This window comes from Bombina bombina, chromosome 7 (genome assembly GCF_027579735.1).
Source record: "Bombina bombina isolate aBomBom1 chromosome 7, aBomBom1.pri, whole genome shotgun sequence".
Classification (NCBI taxonomy): Eukaryota; Metazoa; Chordata; class Amphibia; order Anura; family Bombinatoridae; genus Bombina; species Bombina bombina.
The window spans coordinates 27,383,333-27,407,789 of NC_069505.1; the positions used below are offsets into that span (position 1 = coordinate 27,383,333).

Here is a 24,457-nt window from a genome sequence, read left to right on the forward strand (position 1 = left end):
AGTTAGGGTTAGATAGAGTTAATATAGTTAATATAAATACTATAGTAACTATATTAACTATATTAACCCTAATATAATTAGGGTTAATATAGTTAATATATATAATGTAATACCTATATTAACTATAATATACTTAGGGTTAATATAGATAATATAGCTGGCGGCGGGGTAGGTAGATTAAATTAGGGGTTATTCATTTTAATAGAGATGGCGGCGGTGTAAGGGGCTTACATTAGGGGTTAATCATTTTTATATAGGTGGCGGCGGTGTAAGGGGTCAGATTAGGGGATAGATAAGGTAGATGGCGGCGGTTTTAGAGGCTCACAGTAGGCGGTTAGTTTATGTAGATGGCGGCGGGGTCCGGGAGCGGCGGTTTAGGGGGGTAATAACTTTATTAGGGATTTCGGGGGGGGGGGATCGCGGTTGACAGGGAGATAGACATTGCGCATGCGTTAGGTGTTAGGTTTATTTTAGCAGATCGCGGTTGACAGGGAGATAGACATTGCGCATGCGTTAGGTGTTAGGTTTATTTTCTAGTTAGTTTAGGGAGTTACGGGGCTCCAATAGTCAGCGTAAGGCTTCTTACGGCTGCTTTTTGTGGCGAGGTGAAAATGGAGTAAGTTTTCTCCATTTTCGCCACGTAAGTCCTTACGCTGCATATTGGATACCAAACTGCGCGGGTTTGGTATACCTGCCAATGGCCCAAAAAACTGCGGGCGACGGCAGAAATATACGGGCGTAACTTCTAGGTTACGCCGTATATGTGATACCAAATCCGCGCAAATATTGGCGTCGCCGGCTTTTGCGGGCGACGATTTATATCGGATCGACCCCCATGATGTTCCCTTCCCATTTAACCATAACCCTTTTTGGTAATAATTTGTACTAGTGAAAAAGTTACCAGGTGTTAAGTTGCATCAAACTCAAATCTGAAATGTCCTGTCATGTGTAGTAATTTAGATTTAATGCTTTTTTGCAGCACACATTGTTAAAGGGATAGGAAAGGCAAAATTAAAGGGACACTAAACCCAATTTTTTTCTTCCATGATTCAGATAGAGCAGCAATTTTAAGCAACTTTCTAATTTACTCCTATTATCATTTTTTAATAATTCTCTTGGTATTTTTATTTGAAAAGCAGGAATGTAAGCTTAGCAGTTGTCCCATTTTTAGTTCAGCACCTGAGTAGCGCTTGCTGATTGGTGGCTAAATGTAGCCACCAATCAGCAAGCTCTATCTAGGGTTCTAAACTAAAAATGGTCCGGCTTGTAAGCTTACATTTCTGCTTTTTCAAATAAAGATACCAAGAGAATGAAGAAAATTTGATAATAACAGTAAATTAGAAAGTTGCTTAAAATTGCTGCTCTATCTGAATCATGGAAGAAAAAAATTGGATTCAGTGTCCCCTTAAGTGAGTCATTTTAAGACACTTTTAAATTCACTTCTATTTTCAAGTGTGCTTTGTTCTCCTACACTAGTGTGAGCTAGCTGCTGATTGGTGTTTGCACACATTTGTCTCTTATGTTTGGCTTACTAGATGTGTTCAGCTAGCGTCCAGTAATGCAATGCTGTTCCTTCAGCAAAGGATAACAAGAGAATGAAGTCACTTGAAAGGTTGTTTAAAAGTGTATGATCTATTTGAGTCATGACATTTTTTTTCTGGTTTTCTGTCACTTTACTGTGCACGTGGCATATGTAAATATATCTCATGCACCTGCATTTACATTGATAGCTTTTACTGTGCACGTAGCATTTGTAAATATATCTCATGCACCTGCATCTACATTGATAGCTTTTACTCTGCACGTGGCATATGTACATATATCTCATGCACCTGCATTTTCATTGAATTATTCATGTTTCCTTTTCTTACTCCTATCCCTAGATCAGAAGATAAGTTCATTGGTCACCATTACTACCAAAACATTTTTGCGCTACAACAAAGTGCGAATTTTAATTAAAAGTATTCGTGAGTTTTATCCGAACATCACAATCATTGTCGCTGATGATAATGAAAACACAGAGAAGATCGAAGAGCCGAATGTTGAACAGTATTTCATGCCATATGCAAAGGTAACTTAAATCATTTTATTTACTGGTCAGAACAGAGACGCAAACTCATTGGCCGCACTAGAAAATCATTTATATTAGTGAGCTACAGCTATGGCTGATTTTTCAGTGGTGCCTTTAACTCTGAGATACAAAATGTTAAATCATTTATATTAGTGAGCTACAGCTATGGCTGATTTTTCAGTGGTCTTTTTAACTCTGAGATGTGTCAGTATATTTATGAAAATCTTAGCAGTATTCTCTAAACAATGTGTGAGTATATGGTAGGGAATATATTTAACAATCTTTCTTCAGACTGAACCCACAATCAATATACTTCTACTAAGACAACAAAATTAATATAAATATCTGAATTCTTTATTATTAGTAAATAACTATGAGCATGTTGATACATAAATATTTGTAATAATTAGAATATGAGTCAACATTATATGCGTTAAAACAAAAATTATTTAAAATATGCTATGCAAGCTCATGTAAATATATCTCTAAAAATCAGCCTTACTCACAATTGAATTTCATTCAGATAACACAATGAGGCTAAATATAAACCACTAAACATTCAGACTGGCACGATTCTAAACAGTGTTTAAATAAAAAAATAGGTCAATATTTGTATATTCAGTTATTTAGATACAATTCTTACTTGGATACAAAAGTACATATATTCTTAATATGAACAGTTATTTAAATATCTATTTATTTAGATTGGAACAATTCTTAATTGCCTATAATTAAGACCAATTCTAAGATAACTATATATATATCCTATATTTTACACAGATGAATTATTTAGCATGCAAGATACAAACTTAGCCTTATATCAGATTATGAGCACAGTTAAAATACTGAGTGTTCTTAAATTTAATTGCTATAGCAATCTATTAATACATTACCAAAATGATATTCAGCTTCAAGACTTTTCCCACCTCATATAAAATAAGTGTAATTGCAATGGAAGAGGAGAAGTATGGCCCACTTTGTTTTATAGTTTGACTGTGTCCCACGCAAACAGTTTCAGTCAGTTACAAAACTCAGCAGCTAGTCCTTTTTTTCCTTCTGCATACAACTTATTGTCTAATCATTGGTGTGAAATATGGGTGGCCATTCGAAACCTTGTCCCTGCTATTGGCTCACCTTGTGAGTGTGCGTTGCTAAGGAGATGCATTCTTTAACAGCCAATCATCTCCTGGCTGTAATACCTGTGTCGCAACACCGTACCTTGTCCATCAGGTGGCAGTATTACAAACAGACAGCACAAAACCAATGCAGCATGACAAAAAAAAAAAATACAGCTATACATTTAAACATCTTTCTTTAAAATGTGTAATAACTACCATAATTTTCTTCATATTAATAAGTTCGCAATACCAATCACAGATGGGTAAGATCACATTACCTCTCTGGTCATTTTGATAGGAAACATGTGTCTAACATTATTTATATTGTATTATATTAAGGCAATTTAATATTGCTAATTATTTTGAAATTTATGGCATTTACATATCTAATATATTTTCACATGATATAGCATGCTCTATGTCTTCGACAATCTCTGCACACATGAATTGATGCCTGCAATAGAAATGGAAACAACCGTTAGAAATGATCTAAGCATTCATATGTCTATGGTCCATCTGAAATAAGATTAAGTATTTTATATATATGCACTCCAAATATGGGACCATAAAAATGGTTATCCAATCTATACCAATTCTGAATCTATTTCCTACACAAATATCCCCTGCAGCAATTATCTATTTAATATGATGTGTTTAATTTCAATATATATATATCATGAATCATTTTAAACATACATGGAAAACTGGCATTGTTCCCTTTGCAAAATGTATTTAATTCTATTTGTGTCACCTTCCCCCTAGCTGTGTGTCTGCAACACATCTTCCTTTGAAATCACAAAGATTTAGGTGACAAATTCCAGAGGGCCCTTGAACACATTCCTTTCTCTCATCACCAAATGTCTTGGAGTTATAAAACTCTGCATATATAGTCAAATGAGAAGGAAAAAAAAATGTTTGTATGTTTTACACCACAGGAGGTGGTTCTTCAAAAGCTATGCTGATTCTCAATCCTGATAAACGTGTATTCACCCAGCTAACCCACCGGGGTTGGGACCACGGTGGATTAGAAGCTGTGTTCAACAAACTCATGTTCAATTAATCCTGAGGTCTCATCTAACATATACAGTGTATAAAATATACATATATATATACATATATATGTATACATATGTAATATTCATCATAATATTCATATACTCTGACATAAATCCCCCTTCCAACTAAATAGATGTAGTACACATGTATATGAATTGGCTTAAAGTCAGTGGTATTTGATGAGGATCAACCGTATACCTCATAGACAGTCTCTTATGTAGAAAGTTTGTTATTTTGAGCCTTCATGTTTATCAGTTGGGCATCTTTAAACTACAGTATGTCTTTAGTTCATTTGGGGATATGACACTTCATTCTCCCTCTATGACTTGTAGTTGGGATATGGGATGACATGCCCGCAATTGATTGATATGGACCCATTTATCTATGAAACTTTCATTTTTGGGGATCCTTATTTTATAGGCCACTGGAGATATTTTGTCAGTAATGACGAAAGGACCTTTCCATGAGGGAAGAAATTTCTTCTCCCTAACCTGATCTCTTCCAAAGTTATAAAGATTAACTTTATCATTTATTTCATATTCCTTTTTGGACGTTTTGAGATCATAATAGGTTTTAGTGGCAGTTGCGGCTCTTTCTAAATTCCTTTGAGCAAATGCAAATGCATATTGCAGGTGCTTTCTTAGGTTCTCCACATATTGATGTGTATTGGCCGCGTTTATCAAGTTTTGGTCTGATGTACGGTACATCAGGTGCTGAGGTAGAACCATTCTTCTACCAGTCATCAGTTCAAAAGGTGACATCTTGGTAGCATTACTTGGAGTTGCTCTTAATGCCATTAAGACTAGAGGTAGTTTTACATCCCAGTCTTTACCCGTTTCACTCACAAACTTTTTGAGGATTTTAACAATGGACTGGTTGTAACGCTCTACACCACCACTTGAGGCAGCTCTATAAGCAATATGGAGCTTTCTTTTAACCCCTAGTATTTTCCACATTTTGGTCATCACTTCGCTAGTGAAGTGGGTCCCCCGATCTGACTCGATTCTTTGGGGTAAACCAAATCTGGAAAATACATGGTTGATGAGCAACGCTGCACATGTTTCAGCACTATTGTTAGGTGCACTAATGCATTCTACCCATTTAGTGAACAGGCATGTCACTGTTACCATGTATTTGTTACCTCTTGATGACCTTGTTACCGGACCAATAAAATCAATTTGTATATCTGACCATGGCATTACCATCCCCCTTTTCTGCAATGGCCCTCTATGCGTTGGCGCCGTGGGTTGGAACTGTGGACAGATTAAACAACCTTGACAGTAGGTTTGAACATGTTTCAACATGTGTGGCCAAAAAGCGTAGTCATGCAATATTTCGTACGTGAGTTTGGCACCACGATGACCAGATGTGGGAGCATCATGGGCATGTTGAAGCATTAGACCTCTGAACTTGGTGGGTACTACCCATTGCTGAATGCCAGTTTTGGAGGTTCTAATTAACAAACCATCCTGTAACTTGAATTGTGATCTGGATTTCATTAAGATTCTAAGATCTTCTTTGCCCATACAATCATCTTTTGAGATGGGGTTGCTTTCAGGATCTTCTATGTGTTTATAGAAGATGCCTGCAATGGGGTCTTCTTTTTGACTAGTGATCAGGTCCTCACTAGGAGAATCCTGACTCCATTGTACCAAATTAGGCTCACTCTGTTGTTTTGCCTGGTTTCTGGCAATGGCTTCTACCTGAATTGCACCCATTAAGTGGTCAATATTAAGGAGTTCTCCAGTTATGGCTCCTTGTTTGGCTAATGAATCCGCAAGGTCATTGCCTTCCTTATCCGGACCTAGAACTCTGGAATGACCCTTGGTCTTTTTCCAGTGTATGGTTAAATCATTGGATACCACCAGATTGTCAATCTCGCAGAACAACTTGCCATGCTTGACTGGTTTATTATTGCTTTTCTGCATGCCATTTCTTTTCCAAGCTGGCAGGTATTCAACAAAACTGTCACGCACAGAATTTGAGTCAGTTATGATCACAAATTCATGAATACCATGTTCAATAGCCATTTCAATGGTTTTGAAAATGGCAGTTAGTTCTGCAACTTGACTGGATTTTGGTCCAATGTTGAAACCTATAGATATATTTGGGAATCCATTTGCCCCAGTTATACCAATGCCAGTGACTAATCTGCGCTCATTATCTATAGTGGCATGGTAAGAACAACCATCAACATACACCCAAGGTAATGTTTGGCAATTTTCCTCATTGTACATTTTATATGGGGAAAGCAATTGTTCCTCCAGAAAATCATCTTCTGATAATTCTTCCCCAGGATCTCTAGCAGTACAGTCGTGGAGCTCAGCAAGCCCTGGATTCTTTTTATTCAGCTTGTAGCGAATTTCTAATGGCCAGCCTTGTAAGGAAAGAGTCCACGCTGTTATGTAGAGCCCATACAGTAGATAAGAGGGCTTTTTCGCAATCACTAAATTTTATTTCTACTGGGGATAGATTTTTGCTCGCATAAGCAATGGCTTTGTTCAAATTATCATGCTTTTGGTATAAAACAGCACTCATGCTTACATCTGTGTAACCTGTCTCTAAGAAGAAAGGTTTACCACCTTCAGGGTATGCTAAGCAAGCTGCTTGAGTGAGTTTTCTCTTCAGCTCTTTGATGGCTGTTTCTTGAGACTCACTCCAGTGCCATTTCACATCCTTCTTTAGAAGAAGTAGTAGTGGTTTAGCTAACTCTGCATAATTATCAATGAATTTGCGAGAATAATTCGTCATACCCAGGAATGATCTCAATTCCTTTAAGTTAGTTGGGTTTTTAGAATTTACTATAGCTTCAACCTTTTTCTTCTGGGGATTTAATCCTTCAGAAGTAACTTCATGTCCCAAGAAGTTTACACGAGTGCGGCACCATTGGGCTTTTTGTAGGGATAATTTGACACCTGCTCTTTTAAGTTGGCTGAGGACGTGTTTAAGCTCTGCAATGTGTTTTTCAAAGTCTGTGCTTTTGATTAAAACATCATCAACATAAGATAAGGTCCCCCTTTCCAGTGCATCAGGCATAGCCTTATGCATGAATACAGCAAATTCATGTCCAGAATTTATGTATCCAAATGGAAGTCTCTGGAATGCATATTGGACCTTTTGGAAAGAGAATGCCAACTTATATTGGTCCTCTTCATGTACCTTTATGGTCCAATATCCCTGTGCACAATCAATGGCAGTGAACATTTTTGATCCCTGCATTTGTGCTAGGCACTGGTCAATGTATGGTACTGGCCAACCAGACATGTATACTCATTTGTTTAGCTGTCTTAAATCAGCACACAAACGCCATTGTTCATTGGGCTTAAGGACACCTAGAATAGGATTATTATAAGAGCTGTGCACCGGTCGTATAATACCTCTTTCTTCCAAATTCCTTATGATCTCTGCCAGAGAATCATATGAGGCTAAGGGAAGTCTGTATTGTTTGACAAATACAGGTGGCGCAACGGGATCTGTTTGTATGCTTGAAATGTGCAAGTCTGTAGTACCACAGTCATAAGAATCCTTAGCAAAAATATCCTTGTACTCCATCAGGAGTTCTCGCAGCTGTTGGCGTTCATCATCGCTGGAACAGCCATTAGCTAAGGATATTTGCTCTTCGACTATTTGCTGAAATCCTGGAAAGATTTCAGGCTGTCCTATTTCATAGGCTTCTTCCAACCTAGAGGTGAGATCCCCTTGATTATAATTTACATTGCTCCCATGACTCTGGGTATTGGGGTAATCTTGCTGTTTGATTGGCTGATCAAAAACTAGAGAGGCTTCTTCAATTTTACAGATGCCTTCCTCTGAGCTGAAGGGATAAATAGACTGAACATTAAATAGACCCTCTGGCATAGATGCAAAGGATTGTTCTATTAATTGTTCTTCAGTTAGGTATCCTTCAGGTATCAGCCCAATTACATTATTCTGGAATCCAAAAGTGTAATAACTTGATTCCAGTGCATATCCTATGGTAGTTCCCTTGGATAGTGTTATATCCTGTGGGGTCATGTTATGTACAATAATATGTATTGGAACAGTTCCAATATTCACCATAGGAGTGTAGGTTACTGTGACACCCAGATTTTGTATTCTATGGGAGAGGCAAATTAGTGTTTCAGAAGTTTTTAATTTCTGACCTCTCTTTACCTGTAAGGGTAAAAGAAATTTATCAGCCCCAGCAGGAATTATAACATCGCTAGATACCTGCATATTCACAGCATAGAGTAATTGCTGGTTTGACTTCAGGGCTGCATTTTCATCCTGAAATACTTCAGGGTCCCCCTTTAACCTGCTCCAGAGACAAGAGTTAATCAAATCTATTTGTATGGCATATCTATGTAAGATATCATTGCCAATGTATATTTGATTATGGGGAGTATTTAAAACTAAAAACAGGTGCTTCGCTGACTTATTTCTTATAGAGATAGATAATAAGCACTTAGCTGTGATGTTATAGCTTTCCGACCTGTTATACAGGTTGTGGACACAGTGGTCTTGGGGAGAAAGATATTTAATCACTTTAGGTTCAGCTATCTGCGCTAATAAACCTTCGCTTATATAGCTAGCTTCCTGTTTTAAGTTTATTTTACTTGGTTTTACCAAGGTCATGCACTTGTATAGGGATAAATAGATCCTCTTTAACTCTCTCAATCCCTGTGAGGTATTGAGCGTGGCCTCCCCACCTTAGGGATTTTATGATCCCCCTTGTGGAGTGATATGGTTAATACATCGCCCTCTAGGGAAATATTTGCTATCTTTTCAGGTGAAATTTTAAAAGTATTACCATCAGAGCCACTTAAAGGAGTCTGATCATCTATTTATAGAATAGTGATTTCAGGTACCAAGTTATTCCTGAAATGAATCTCCACGGCATCTGGTTTCTCTTCCACCATGTGACAGCTATGTTGGGTGCAAGATATACCAGATTTTTCATAATTTATAGGCCTTTTAACTTGTGACCAAATTACATTATTTATGCAATCAATTATGGTGCTTAATCGCTTCAGGAGATCACTACCAATAATTAAACGATCAGTTGGCAGATCCACTATAATGACAGGGTGTCTTATGACCCTGTTTCCCAATTTAAATTTTAACCAGGCCGTACCGTAGACTTTTAGAGAATCACCCCCAACTCCTATTAGAGAACCGTCAAATTCTTTTATTTTAGGTTTGTGGGGTGTTAGCTCATTTAGCTGTGTGTAGTACCTGTGGGATAAAATAGTTGCCTGTGACCCAGTGTCAATTAATCCCATGATAGGGTTGGAGACTGAATCTTGCAGCTCAACTAATACATAATATCTTCCTGCATTTTCTACCATTTCACACATAAAATTGGCATTCTCATACATCTGTGGGCTTCGCCACGTGTTACCTGACCTGAATTCGCCACGTTTTCCTGTGCAGAGGAAGCTTCATACCTACCTGTTTCCTCTATGACAGGGTCGGCTGGATTCTTTTGTACTGCATCTGTGGAAATAAGGTTAAGAGAGTGCTGCAAAGGAAGAGATTTGTTAATTTTTCCCGGATGAGGTTGCTTGTCATCACGGCTAAATCGTCCGTTTCCGGTCTGTGGGGAGAGAACATGATTAGTATCATTGACATTTATTATTTCATTTTGTATATCTCTTCCCTCCCTTTCAGGTGATACCGCAGTGTTTATGATTGTGCCTGTGGTCCACTGCTGACCACTGGCTGTACCACTAAAAAAGTATCGTTCGATTGCTGAGCCATAAGTTTTTGACTCATATCAGAGACTTGTTCGCTCAACCGAATTAGCTGGGTACTAAGCTGATCTACTTGATTGTACAAGTTACCCCTACACCTGGGCCTATCTCTTGATGCCCCATAATAATGATTCTTGGACCATTGGTTCCCCTCAGAATTAGAGCTGCTATTTCTATCCTGGCGTGGTTGCCCCTGGGGTTCAATTTGTTCTGCATTATTATTTTGGGGAGCATTATTTACTTGGGGTGTCTGGTTATCCTGAGAATACCTTCGCCGTCTATTGTATCTACCTTTGCGGGGGTACCCATTATTCTGTGGGTATTCTCTTTGGGCGTAATTATTCGCCTGAGTATGTTCCCCGCTTTGGCTATAGTCTCTCTGCGCCTCATCTCGTGTTGGGGGAGGGGTAGAGTTAAACCTCTGTGGAGATGGCCCGTTTTCTCTGGCCACTTCCGCATAGGTTTTCTTTTTAGACTCCAAATTTAGGGGTTCAGGTGACACCCTAGTTTCGGCCACTATTTTAGGATTGGGCTTTTTCTCCCTTTTATCCCCCTGTTCACTGGACTGCTGAATAGAGTATAATTTCGTACTCTCTTTGATCAGCCATTCCAATGAACAGTTCTCCTCAAAATCTCTAGCTAAGTTGATTTTGATGGGTGTGGGTAGCGCTTCAAAAAATATATTCACAAACTCTGAACCTTCAAATACGGGATCATCTTCAGCCATGCTGTACGCATTCTTCAATATAGAAAGGAATTCGATTGGACTTTGATTCGCACTACATTTTAAACCATATACAGCTATTCTCGCTGCCGTTTTAGTGCGATGTTGTCCGAATTCTTTTCTGCATTGTCATTTTGTTTCACTCCAGGAACGAATATTCATATCCTTTAGTGAAGCAAAGAATTTGTGATGCTTACTTTCAAATACCCAGGGTAGAAATTCAATTTTTAATTGCTCACTTGTAACACTCATTATAGATAATGCGTTTTCAAAGGCCTCTAAGTGGTCAATTATGGAAGTGGCCCCCCCTTTAGAAAATGGTTGTACTGTATTCTTTAGGAATTTAATTATTGTGGGGGTGTCATACACTTTATTTGGTACATCACTGGATCTTACTGGGGACTTATTGTTTGAGCTAGAGTGCCTTTCATCTGAGGCGTAATAATTTTCTGGTCCCCCAGAGTTATGTAGTTGCCTAGGGGAAAAAGTTACCTCTGGGCCTGAATTAGGGCTATAGTTTGGGTATCTTTGTCTATCCTCCCGCCTGGGATCTTGACTCTCATTTCTGTCCCAGTCCTTATAGCTGCTAATTTGTCTCTATAATTTATTTATTGCCTGCTTGTATGCTTTTTCAGCCTCATGATATCTAACTTTTACAGTTTTATTTTCATCTTGGCACTTTTGATATTCTTCTTCGAAAGTTTTAAAATCAGCCATTAATTCCTGATTATATTTATCTAAGTCAGAAGCCTTTTGGCTAGCATGGAAAACCTCTGTCTTTGCCTGAATAAATGCATCTTGAAAGTCTCGTAATGAATTATTTTCATCCCTTAGCCGCCCTAATTGTCTGTTTTGTCCTGCCATTTGGTTAGACATCTCACAGCTCAAATACATTAGGATCGGCCAAGTTTTGAAAATTAACTCATCACGCCCCCCAAGTTCCGTGCATCTATTAAGTTGCAGTAACATTTGGTATAATTCCCCATCTTCAAACCACATATCTTTAACTAAATCTTTGGCCTTATCTTTACACTCATTAATATACCTGGAGACATCGTCCCCAACATCAAGTCTAGTCATGATGTGATTCATGGCATCTAATTTGAGCGTTTTTTTCTGAATCACTTCATCGACGGAGGACCTTGGGGAGGACACAATTTCATCTTGCACAGAAACGCTAGCATTACTTTTTGCTGAAGACATCGTTATTTTAGTGTTGTACTTAATAAGATAAAACGCTATTACAATTTTGACCAATAAGAGAGAGTGAGGAAAAAAAATTATATCTTCAAAATATCAATATCAATTTTGAAATATGACAAAATTAATATTTTTATTAATCTTGAAATATGAAAAAAAATCAATATTTTTATGAATTTTGAAATATGAAAAATTAATATTTTTGATTAATTTCGAAATATGAAAAAAAAAATATGAATTTTGAAATATGAAAAATTTATATTTTTATGAATTTTGAAATATGAAAAATTAATATTTTTTATTAATTTTGAAATATGAAAATTAATATTTTTGATTAATTTTTTTAATATGAAAAATTTATATTTTTATTAATTTTTCAAAAATTAATTTTTAATAATATTTCAAAATATTAATATCAATCTTGAACACGAAAATCAATATTTCAATTTTCAAAAAAAAAACTTTTATATTTTCAAAATATCAATTTGAAATATGAAATTTCTTCTCTCTTCTATAATAATTTCTATTTACCACAAATATACTATATCAATATGATAATTATTTATAATATCTTACGCGATATGTCAGTATATTTATGAAAATCTTAGCAGTATTCTCTAAACAATGTGTGAGTATATGGTAGGGAATAAATTTAACAATCTTTCTTCAGACTGAACCCACAATCAATATACTTCTACTAAGACAACAAAATTAATATAAATGTCTGAATTCTTTATTATTAGTAAATAACTATGAGCATGTTGATACTTAAATATTTGTAATAATTAGAATATGAGTCAACATTATATGAGCCAAAACAAAAATTATTTAAAATATGCTATGCAAGCTCATGCAAATGTATCTCTAAAAATCAGCATTACTCACAATTGAATTTCATTAAGTTAACACAATGAGGCTAAATATAAACCACTAAACATTCAGACTGGCACGATTCTAAACAGTGCTTAAATCAAACAATAGGTCAATATTTGTATATTCAGTTATTTAGATACAATTCTTACTTGGATACAAAAGTACATATATTCTTAATATGAACAGTTATTTAAATATCTATTTATTTAGATTGGAACAATTCTTAATTGCCTATAATTAAGACCAATTCTAAGATAACTATATATATATCCTATATTTTACACAGATGAATTATTTAGCATGCAAGATACAAATTTAGCCTTATATCAGATTATGAGCACAGTTAAAATACTGAGTGTTCTTAAATTTAATTGCTATAGCAATCTATTAATACATTACCAAAATGATATTCAGCTTCAAGACTTTTCCCACCTCATATAAAATAAGTGTAATTGCAATGGAAGAGGAGAAGTATGGCCCACTTTGTTTTATAGTTTGACTGTGTCCCACGCAAACAGTTTCAGTCAGTTACAAAACTCAGCAGCCAGTCCTTTTTTCCCTTCAGCATACAACTTATTGTCTAATCATTGGTGTGAAATATGGGTGGCCCTTTGAAACCTTGTCCCTGTTATTGGCTCACCTTGTGAGTGTGCGTTGCTAAGGAGATGCATTCTTTAACAGCCAATCATCTCCTGGCTGTAATACCTGTGTCGCAACACCGTACCTTGTCCATCGGGTGGCAGTATTACAAACAGACAGCACAAAACAAATGCAGCATGACAAAAAAAATACAGCTATACATTTAAACATCTTTCTTTAAAGTGTGTAATAACTACCATCATTTTCTTCATATTAATAAGTTTGCAATACCAATAGCAGATGGGTAAGATCACATTACCTCTCTGGTCATTTTGATATGAAACATGTGTCTAACATTATTTACATTGTATTATATTAAGGCAATTTAATATTGCTAATTATTTTGAAATTTATGGCATTTACATATCTAATATATTTTCACATGATATAGCATGCTCTATGTCTTCGACAATCTCTGCACACATGAATTGATGCCTGCAATAGAAATGGAAACAACCATTAGAAATGATCTAAGCATTCATATGTCTATGGTCCATCTGAAATAAGATTAAGTATTTTATATATATGCACTCCAAATATGGGACCATAAAAATGGTTATCCAATCTATACCAATTCTGAATCTATTTCCTACACAAATATCCCCTGCAGCAATTATCTATTTAATATGATGTGTTTAATTTCAATATATATATATCATGAATCATTTTAAACATACATGGAAAACTGGCATTGTTCCCTTTGCAAAATGTATTTAATTCTATTTGTGTCACCTTCCCCCTAGCTGTATGTCTGCAACACATCTTCCTTTGAAATCACAAAGATTTAGGTGACAAATTCCAGAGGGCCCTTGAACACATTCCTTTCTCTCATCACCAAATGTCTTGGAGTTATAAAACTCTGCATATATAGTCAAATGAGTAGGAAAAAAAATGTTTGTATGTTTTACACCACAGGAGGTGGTTCTTCAAAAGCTATGCTGATTCTCAATCCTGATAAACATGTATTCACCCAGCTAACCCATATGGTAGGGGGTTGGGACCACGGTGGATTAGAAGCTGTGTTCAACAAACTCATGTTCAATTAATCCTGAGGTCTCATCTAACATATACAGTGTATAAAATATACATATATACATATATATGTATACATATGTAATATTCATCATAATATTCATATACTCTGACAGATGCAAAATGTTAAATCATTTGGCCTGGGATAAAGTATAATCTGCTCAGTTCTTCACCTGGTTTACATACAATCTTTTGTTTTACAAATAAATGATAATTTTGTTTTACACTTGTGAACCTCACCTGCGATCAACTAAACTGACTCAGTTTAAATATGCATTAAATTAATTAAATTAATTCTATGTTAAACTCCTATGTTTAGTTACTTTATTTTTCTTCATCATTTTAAGTAGAATGTTTATATGATTATGAATTATGACTTTAATATATACAACTATTTAATATTTCATATATTAAAGGGACAGTCAACACCAGAATGTTTGTTGTTTAAACAGATAATCATTTTATTACCCATTCCCCAGTTTTGCATAACCAACACAGTTATATTAATAAACATTTTACCTCAGTAATTACCTTGTATCTGAGCCTGTGCAGACTGCCTCCTTATTTCAGTTCTTTTGACAGACTTGCATTTTAGCTAATCAGTGCTCACTCCTAGGTAACTTCACGTGCGTGAGCGCAATGTTATCTATATGACACACATCTTGTGGTGAAAAAAAACGTCAAAATGCATTCAGATTAGAGGTGGCCTTCAAGGTCTAAGAAATTAGCATATGAACCTCCTAGGTTTAGGTTTCAACTAAGAATACCAAGAGAACAAAGCAAAATTGGTGATAAAAGTAAATTGGAAAGTTTTTTTAAAATAACATGCCCTATTTGAATCATGAAAGTTTTTTTTTGGACTGTCCCTTTAAGTATTCCAATTTAGAAGTACCGTTTTTAAGTAAACATCAACATAATTCTTAATTTTGCATGTTTTAAAAGTTTTAAACTTTGAATTATTAGTCATAAAGGGCATTTTAGAATTATTAGTCATAAAGGGCATTTTAATATTTTATGCCTAGAATAGATTTTAAAAAAATTGAGCCCAGTAATTGCCTTGTATGAAAAGACAAAAGCTATTAAGGCGTTCAATATAAAATTGTAAAAATGATTGTTGTAGAATTATATAGGAGCTGAAAATCATCTTATCCTGCCAAGTTTTTATTTTAGCGATCTAATATTTTGTCTGTTCCAATCCATTCGAAGAGCTGTGATTTTTATAGCATTTTGCAGAATTCTCTAAATTAAAGTTATTTTAAACCATCCAAAATCAATTCAACTTCCATAATGATGTTTGTTTTTATGATAGAACCATAACCATTACTATAAAGCAAACACGTGCAACCGAGAAACATTTGGTTCTGACTAATTTTTAGTAGGAATATTCCGGGAAAATAGTCTCCCCGAATATTTGTTGGCTGTAATAATTGGTTTTGGTTTAGCTTTAAATTAAACAAATACTAAATATTCGTTGAACATTTACATTCATTTTTGTTAAAAGAAATGTAAATGTTCCTAAGCTACAGGTGAACTACCTTTAACATGCTCAAGAGCTGAGCTAACCATTTCTGTTTCTTTAGAGCCCCGGCCAATAGGGGGCTTAGCGTGGCGATTCCGAGGACCTGCACTAAAGGACTTTCTCCCTGGAAGTCGCCACGCTAGACCTCCTGTTATTGCAGCTAGAGCTCTGTGAAGAAGATGAACCAGTTAGCGCTGCTCTCCAGCACGTTAAAGGTAGGTATTTAACTATTTAAAGGAAACAAATAAATACTGACTAACACAAATTCATGAGCAAATCGAATACACGCATGTCCTACTATAAAGTATAACATGATCACTAATATTAATTGTGAATTTCTTACGTTTAGGGATGGTTCGCTGGTAGAAACCTGGCAGTGTCTCAAGTCACTACAAAATATTTCCTGTGGGTTGATGATGACTTCTTATTCACAAAAGATACAAAAATTGAAAAATTAGTACAGGTCCTAGAGGAAACAGACTTGGACTTGGTAAGATTTTTTTGTATAATCAGATGTTTTTGCTCTAACCTAAAAACTTATATTTACAGATGTAGTCATATTATTAATTAAAACAGAATTAGAATGTTTTGTAGCAGTTAAACACATATATGTTCATCTCGATATATATATATATATGACAGATAGATAGATAGATAGATAGATAGATAGATGAAAGATAGATAGATGAAAGATAGATAGTTAGATGATATATAGATGATAGACAGATAGATGATAAATAGATAACAGACAGACAGGCAGATGATAGATAAATAATATACAGGCAGACAGATGATAGATAGATAGATCGATAGATAGATAGATAGATAGATAGATAGATAGATAGATGATAGACAGATAGATGATAGATATATAACAGACAGACAGGCAGATGATAGATAAATAATATACAGGCAGACAGATGATAGATAGATAGATAGATGATAGATAGATAGATAGATAGATGATAGACAGATGATAGACAGATAGATGATAGATAGATAACAGACAGACAGGCAGATGATAGATAAATAATATACAGGCAGACAATAGATAGATGATAGATAGATAGATGATAGACAGATGATAGACAGATAGATGATAGATAGATAACAGACAGACAGGCAGATGATAGATAAATAATATACAGGCAGACAGATGATAGATAGATAGATGATAGATAGATAGATAGATGACAGACACAGAGATAGATAGATGATAAAAATGAAAAAAGAGAAGCCTTGGAACCGGAAAGTTAAAAAGATACTGCAAACTTTATTAAACACGATAGGCTAAAGATTGCCAATACAGGAAACATGGAACATAGGACTAACAGATCCTATGCGTTTCGGCAGATGCTGTATTCATAGATCTTAGAATCTTGCATAGGCTTCAGCACTACTTATTTGCACTGACGTTAGGTTTCATACAAAAGGGGTTTGTGCTTATCCTGATCCATCCTATGAAACAGGGAGCCATTTGTTTTACTTATCATATGCACTGATTGGATTTTACTGAGAGGAATTGTTCTCTTTTTTGTCATAGATAGATGATAGTTACACCTCTACACTTTTAACCCCTAAACGGTCACATAGCCCACCGCAAATTACCTCACTACACTATTAATCCCTAAACCAGTGCTATAAACTCCCTATACTAGTAACCCGCTAACAGCCTCAACTTCATCGCAAAATTCTCCCTAACCTCTAAACAGCTAACCCTCCCAGGACCCCAAACCTGATGCCCCTAAGCTACAAAAAATAAAAAGCCTACCATTTCACAAATTCTTTTTTACACAATTTTTTTATTTTTATTTTCAAACAAGTTTTATTTTCATCAATTTGTTACAATCAACTTATGATTTCAGGATACAATTGTACAAAGTGGTGCTTAACAGTTATTGAGGTCCATTCCTGTTTCCTGTACGCAACTATTTGATAACAAGATATAAAGAAAAAAGCACATAAATCAACAACATTAACAATTGTCTTGATAATGAAAAAATACTTTGGAAAGGGGAGATACCACTCGCTTGCCGCTATCTATTGGAACCATCAGTTGTCCAAATGGTATTAAAAGAGAAAGAATTTTGTATGTGGCTAAATGGGAAAAACCATCTTAACCTCATCTACTTCATATAACGTAGGGTCAAATCGCCTTAAATAAATTTCATGTCTGCAAATAGACTTAGTTTTTTCCTTTTAAGGAATCCATATTCCTCAAGGATCAATAAGTCAGGAACCTTATCGGTCCAGTCTTTAATTATCGGTGTATACTGTGTCTTCCAGTGAAGAGCGATTAGTGACTTAGCGCCCGATACTCCTATTTGTAGTTATTTAAGTCTTAGTTGACAGGGGAAGAATGGGAGGTCGTTAAGCAGAGCTATTCTAGGTGTCAGAGTAAAGTCAGTCATCAACATTTGTCGGTAGAAGGCTTCTACTGTGTGCCATAGCGGTCTTATTTTCCCACAATTCCACCACATATGCACGTAATTCCCTCTATTTGTACAGTCTCTCCAGCATATTAACTTTAGAGTAAATTGAGTGTAGTCGGGACGGGGTCAAGTACCACCGCATCAAAACTTTAAAGTTTAGTTCAAGAAGTTGAGGGGATGTCGAAGACCTCTTAGTGTTACGAAAAATCCTCGCCCATTCCTCTCCACTCAATACAATCCCTAGCTCTTAATGCCATTTAGCGGTGTATGAGGGGAGTGTAAGTGCATGATCGGTTTGAAGAAGTTTTTGTGTTATCGATAAAGCGTGTTTTATGTTATCTGTGCTAGAGCATAATTTCTCATAGCGAGTCAGTTCTCTAAGATAGTCGGTTTGGTGCAGGGATGTGTGGATAAAATGTGTCAGCTGTGAGTGTTTTAACCAACTAGAATACCTGCCACCTGCCACTGCTACCAGATTCCCTCTTTCTTTTAGTTTCCCATTCAGGGTAAATTCACTTAGTGGTGTAGAGTAACCCCATTCTGTTAACCTCTGCTGTCCTCTTTCCAGCCCTCCTGTCAGCTCAGCATTCGTAGGGATTGGGAAGAGTGGGGAACGGGTTCCCAAAATATGTTTTTGTTGAAGCTTGATGGTATCCCACAAATCAAAGACATGCTTATGTATCTCTAGCTCCATGCATTGGGGTGGTCTAAGGGATCGCGGCACCCAACACAGCGTGCCCACCGATGGTATAAGTATATGTGAATCTAGTGACACCCATGCTTTCGTATCTCCTACTCTGTGCCAATCTAAAATTCTCTGTAAAGTCACCGCGTTGTGATAGGTCGCCAGACATGGTAATCCCAGTCCCCCCCCATATACTGTTGCTCTATACATATTGTCCCTATTTATTCTCGGCTTGCTTTTCCCCCATATGAATGCATTAATTAGCTTTTGTAGTTGTGCAATATACCAGTTTGGAAGGGGGATAGGGAGGGTTTGGAACAGGTACAAGACCCTGGGCAAGGTAGTCATTTTTATGCATTGTGTGCGACCCCACCAATATATTGGCTTCATCGCCCAGGAGCGAAGATCTTTTTGGGTCGTCCGTAGGAGTTTAATATAGTTCTCGTCAAAATGTGAGTGAGTAGGTGATAGGTGAACACCTAGGTATTTGATTGATTTATTTTGGATATTCAGTGGGCAGGTAGCTGTTACAATGCGGAAGTTAGTTTGAGTCATAGAAACATTTAGGATTTCCGACTTTTGTGTATTTACCAGAAAGTTTGAAAAGCGGCCAAAAATGTCTATCTCACTTAAAACCTTAGGTATAGTATGTAGCGGATCAGTGACAGTGAAAAGCACATCGTCGGCATATAGCGCGATTTTAAAATCATGTGGGCCTATTCTAATTCCCCCTACTTCCCCATTCTGCCTGACATGTGCAGCGAAGACTTCCATTGAAAGAATAAAGAGTATTGGGGATAAGGGGCATACCTGACGTGTGCTGTTCTGAATGGTAAAGGGGGTAGACAGCATTCCATTTGCCTTGACCTTTGCTGAAGGATGTGTATATAGGCTAAAAATGCGGTTAATCATATTTGGACCTAGTCCCATGTCTATTAGGGTTTCTTTTAAGAATGTCCAATTAATGCGATCAAACGCCTTCTCCGTGTCGGTCGCTAGGAGGGCGACTGGTATTTGATTGTTTTTGGCATATGAAATAAGTGTCAGTGCTCTAATGGTATTGTCCCTCGCCTCCCTCCCAGGGACAAAGTCAACTTGGTCAGTGTGTATCAGGGACTGTAATACAACATTAATTCTGTTTGCAAGGATCTTGATATCCATGTTTAAAAGGGATATAGGTCTATAACTACTGGGGTCTGTTGGTGTTTTTTTTTGGTCCAGGCCTGGATTCAATTATCTCCATGGTCAAAGGGGGCAAGGGTGCCCTTCTACCGCAAGAGAATATGAATGAGTCTAAGGGACAAATTTATTTTTGTTTTGATAAAGCCCATTTCAGCAGTCCTCCGCTAAGCCTGAGCAAACCAAGAGCTCTTGGAAGCCGGCTCACTCCTGGAATAAATCCAAGCAGAGTAAGAAGCCTGCAGAGTCTAAGTCGGCATGAACAGGCAGTCCCTGGTACTCTTCTGGATCGTGTAGGGGGCAGACTGTCGCTCTTTTCAGTCGCTTGGTTCAGGGATGTGCAGGATCCATGGGTCCTGGAGGTCATAGCTCAGGGTTACAAGATAGGTTTCAAGTCTCAGCCACCCAAGGGCAGTTCTTCCTCTCTCTCCTGTCTTCCAGACCAGAAAGGAGGGAAGCCTTTCTGGGGTGTGTACGGGATCTGTACTATTAGGAGTTATTGTCCCGGTGCCTATCACAGTGAGAGGTTTGGGATACTATTCAAAACTTTTTGTGGTTCCAAAGAAGGAGGGAACTTTCCATCCGATTTGAACCTGAAGTGCTTAAACAAGTTTTTAAATGTCCCCTCGTTCAAGAGGGAGACAATAGGTCCATTCTTCCCCTCGTTCGAAAAGGGCATGTCAGTATATGGTCGAGTTATAATACAATATATTTAATAATTATTTTTTAAAAACAAACCCCCAATAAAATGCATATACCAAACAATAAAATTAATGTTAATTCCTAAATTCTTTATATTAGTTAAAATTTATAGACACATTGAATTATATTGATAGAAAACCAGATATGAATAAAACTATACACGTTTAAACTATGCTATGCAAAGATCATAAAAGTTACCTTATTTATTAACCTTATTCGCAATTGAATTTCATTAAATACCACAATGAGATACCAAGATATGAGCCACTAACATTAAGACTGGTACAATTCAGTTATTTAACCCACAAATGATTCTATACAATACTAATTAAAACACCAGAAGTATATATATTCTTAATGTAAACAGCCAGATTATATGCCAATTTATCTAAACTGAAATAAATTCTTTAGCAGCAATAAGGTAAATTCTAAAATATATTTATATGGTTACAGTTATAAAGTACTTGGCAAACAAAAGAATAGTTTTAAACCACACAGAATTATGAGTGCAAGCTAAAACACAAAGTACCTTTTTAAAATGACTAACTGCAATTTGACTTTAGTCTTAGAATACCTTTGTCTAAAATATTAAAGATAAACAGTTATACATCACACAAATAAACAATAAATGTTTCAACTTCCAGAGTTTCTCCATTAAATCCAATTTCGCCTCATAGATTGAAAGAGGTAATTTTTGCAAGATGGATAAAAAGATAGGCCCAGGTTGCTTTATAATAGACTGGATCGCAGCAATTTGTTCAGTCCAAAATTTTGCAGCCAGAGTCCTCTTTTTCTTTCTTGCTTGGGATTAAATTTTGCAATATAGTCCCACCCCTTTTTATTCTAATCATCGTGAAATTTGGATGATAGGCCCTTCGGAAGCTGATCTGTGATTCACCCTTACGGAGCTGAGCACGGATTGGCCCTTTGAGTCAAAACATTTGATTGGCTACTTGGATTTGCATATGTTTTAAAGAATCAATTTGTTTGGCTTTTATACCATTTTAATCCCCTAGGGGGCAGCAAACAACCAGAAATGCAGTCTTATCATCAAAAGTTGCCACAGTTTAATATATCCTTATGAAGTGATTATTTAAACTACTTTACTTCCTTGTATTAATCATTTACAATTTTAATCCACATGTAACACACATTACCATTTTTTTTCTGATCATTTTTAGATCAAACGTGAAAATATTCCACTTATAATTTATTAAATGCGTTTAAAAATCATATTTTTTTATGAAACGATTTAAAAGGATTATAATACCTTATTCATGGGTTTAATTACTTTCTCAGTTATCATCTTAATATGACATACATACCTTGAGATCAGCAAACATGTGTCATTTTCATATAATTATATCTACATTGGATTACTATCCCATACAGATTAATATTTCATCTCTGTATATTTCTTTTTGGGGGTATAAAACATATATTTGGTATTTTAAATAATATCCTATATGTACTTATTAGATGCCTGAAATGAAAGAAATAATGTTGTTAAAAAAATGTTCATTTTAAATCCTTAAAACATTCTATGCTTCCAAAAACACATAGGTTAAGACATGCTGGAATCTTAATTCTCAGGTTTTCAACTTTCTAGGCTTAGATAATCTCCCAGATTTTTATATTCATATTTAATATGTTGTCTGAATATATATATATATACATATATTCATTTGAGTATATTAAAGGGACACTGTACCCAAATGTTTTCTTTTGTGATTCAGATAGAGCATGCAATTTTAAGCCACTTTCTAATTTACTCCTAATATCACATTTTCTTCATTCTCTTGGTATGTTTATTTGAAAAGCAAGAATTTAAGTTTAGATGCTGGCCCATTTTTGGTGAACAACCTGGGTTGTCCTTGCTGATTGGACAGCACCAATAAACAAATGCTGTCCATGGTCTGAACCACAAATTTGCTGGCTCCTTAGCTTAGATGCTTTCTTTTTCAAATAAAGATATCAAGAGAACGAAGAAAAATTGATAACAGAAGTAAATTAGAAAGTTGCTTAAAATTGCATGCTCTATCCGAATCATGAAAGAAAAAAATTTGGGTTCAGTATCCCTTTAACTACATGAAGATTATATATATTATTTCTTTATCTGAGATTTAGTTTTCTCATGTCTGTAGGTAATTTGAATTTGGATGTCCTATGTGTATTTAGTTGGTTCAGGGGCAATTAGCAGGTCTGTGCTAATCACCATATTTCTTTCTTTAGTGAGTTTCAAAGGGATTTCCATAGACAACATGTCTGTTAGCACAAGCTTCTTGTGTCTGATCTAAGATTTGCAATATACAACTGTATAGATGACTATCTTTTTGAAGTAATTTGCCTTTCTTTGAAACGACTAATGGCCAAATGTTTCAGAGCAAAAAGAAGGGGTCAGTAATAATCTGATAGGAATTTTAGCTTCACACCTTAGCAGGAAATCTTTGAAAGCAATCCTTTGTTCTCAGTTGGATGTATTGTGATCAGGAAGAAGGAGGGTGTCTCACCCAGCCAAGACCATCTCATACTACATTGGATTTTTAGCTACAAAATGAAATATCAAATGTCTATGATATATCTGTAGCTTATTTAATGTTACTTAAAGGTACCCTGACAGGCAGTTCATGACCATGATAGATCTGAAGGATGCTCTCTTCATGTACCAACTGGAGGTTCAATCTAATTAATCTTTTACAGCCGTTACCACTACTTCCTAGTGTAGTGGCTCGAGTCAAGCAGGCGTCAGTGATACTGATTGCTCTGTCTTGGCTGTGAAGGATATGGTTCGCGGACTAGTGGGGATGTCGTTATCCCCTCCGTGGAAGTTACCTTGTCGCAGGGATCTGCTGACCAAGGTCTCTTTGTTCATCTATGTCTAGATCTCTGAGGCTGACTGCATGGAGATTGAACGCTTAGTCCTAGCCAAAAGAGGGTTTTTTGAGAGTGTTATTTTTACTCTCATTCAAGTTCGTAGCTGGTTGCTCATTGCATCTATCATAAGGTGTGGAGGGCCTACTTATACTGTTCTCCAGGATGAACTGGAGAAGGGCTTTTCTGCAAGTCCCCTGAGGGACAGATTTTGTCCCTGTCCGTGTTACTGCACAGGAGGTTCGCTGAGCTTCCTGATGTGCAGTCACTTGTTAAGGCTCTGCTAGGATCAGACCTGTGTTTAGATCTATTGCACCTTCTTAGAGTTTAAATCTTGTTCTTTAGGTTTTGCACAGGTTCCGTTGGAGCCTATGCATGAAGTAGACTTTAAATTATTGTCTTGGAAGGTTCCTTTTCTATGGGTTATTGCTTCTGCGTGCAGAGTATCTGTGATTACAGCCTTGCAATGCATCCCTCCTTATCTGGCTTTCCATGCTGATAAGGCTGTTCTACGAACCAAGTTCGATTTTCTTCCTAAGGTTGTGTCAATTCGCAACATCAATCAAGAGATTGTGGTTCCTTTCAACGTAATTCTGGATGTGGTTTGTGCCTTGAAGTCCTATC

The 24,457-nt window shown here is 36.3% G+C and overlaps 1 protein-coding gene across 1 annotated transcript in view; it reads left to right on the forward strand.

Moving 5' to 3' along the window:
• Window positions 1-24,457, forward strand: part of LOC128636191 (beta-1,4 N-acetylgalactosaminyltransferase 2) — a 115,572-nt gene that overhangs the window by 66,371 nt on the left and 24,744 nt on the right. The window contains exons 4-5 of the mRNA XM_053689238.1: window positions 1,884-2,071; window positions 16,314-16,454. Coding sequence (XP_053545213.1) covers window positions 1,884-2,071; window positions 16,314-16,454 — 329 coding nt within the window. The remainder of the gene's footprint in view (window positions 1-1,883; window positions 2,072-16,313; window positions 16,455-24,457) is intronic.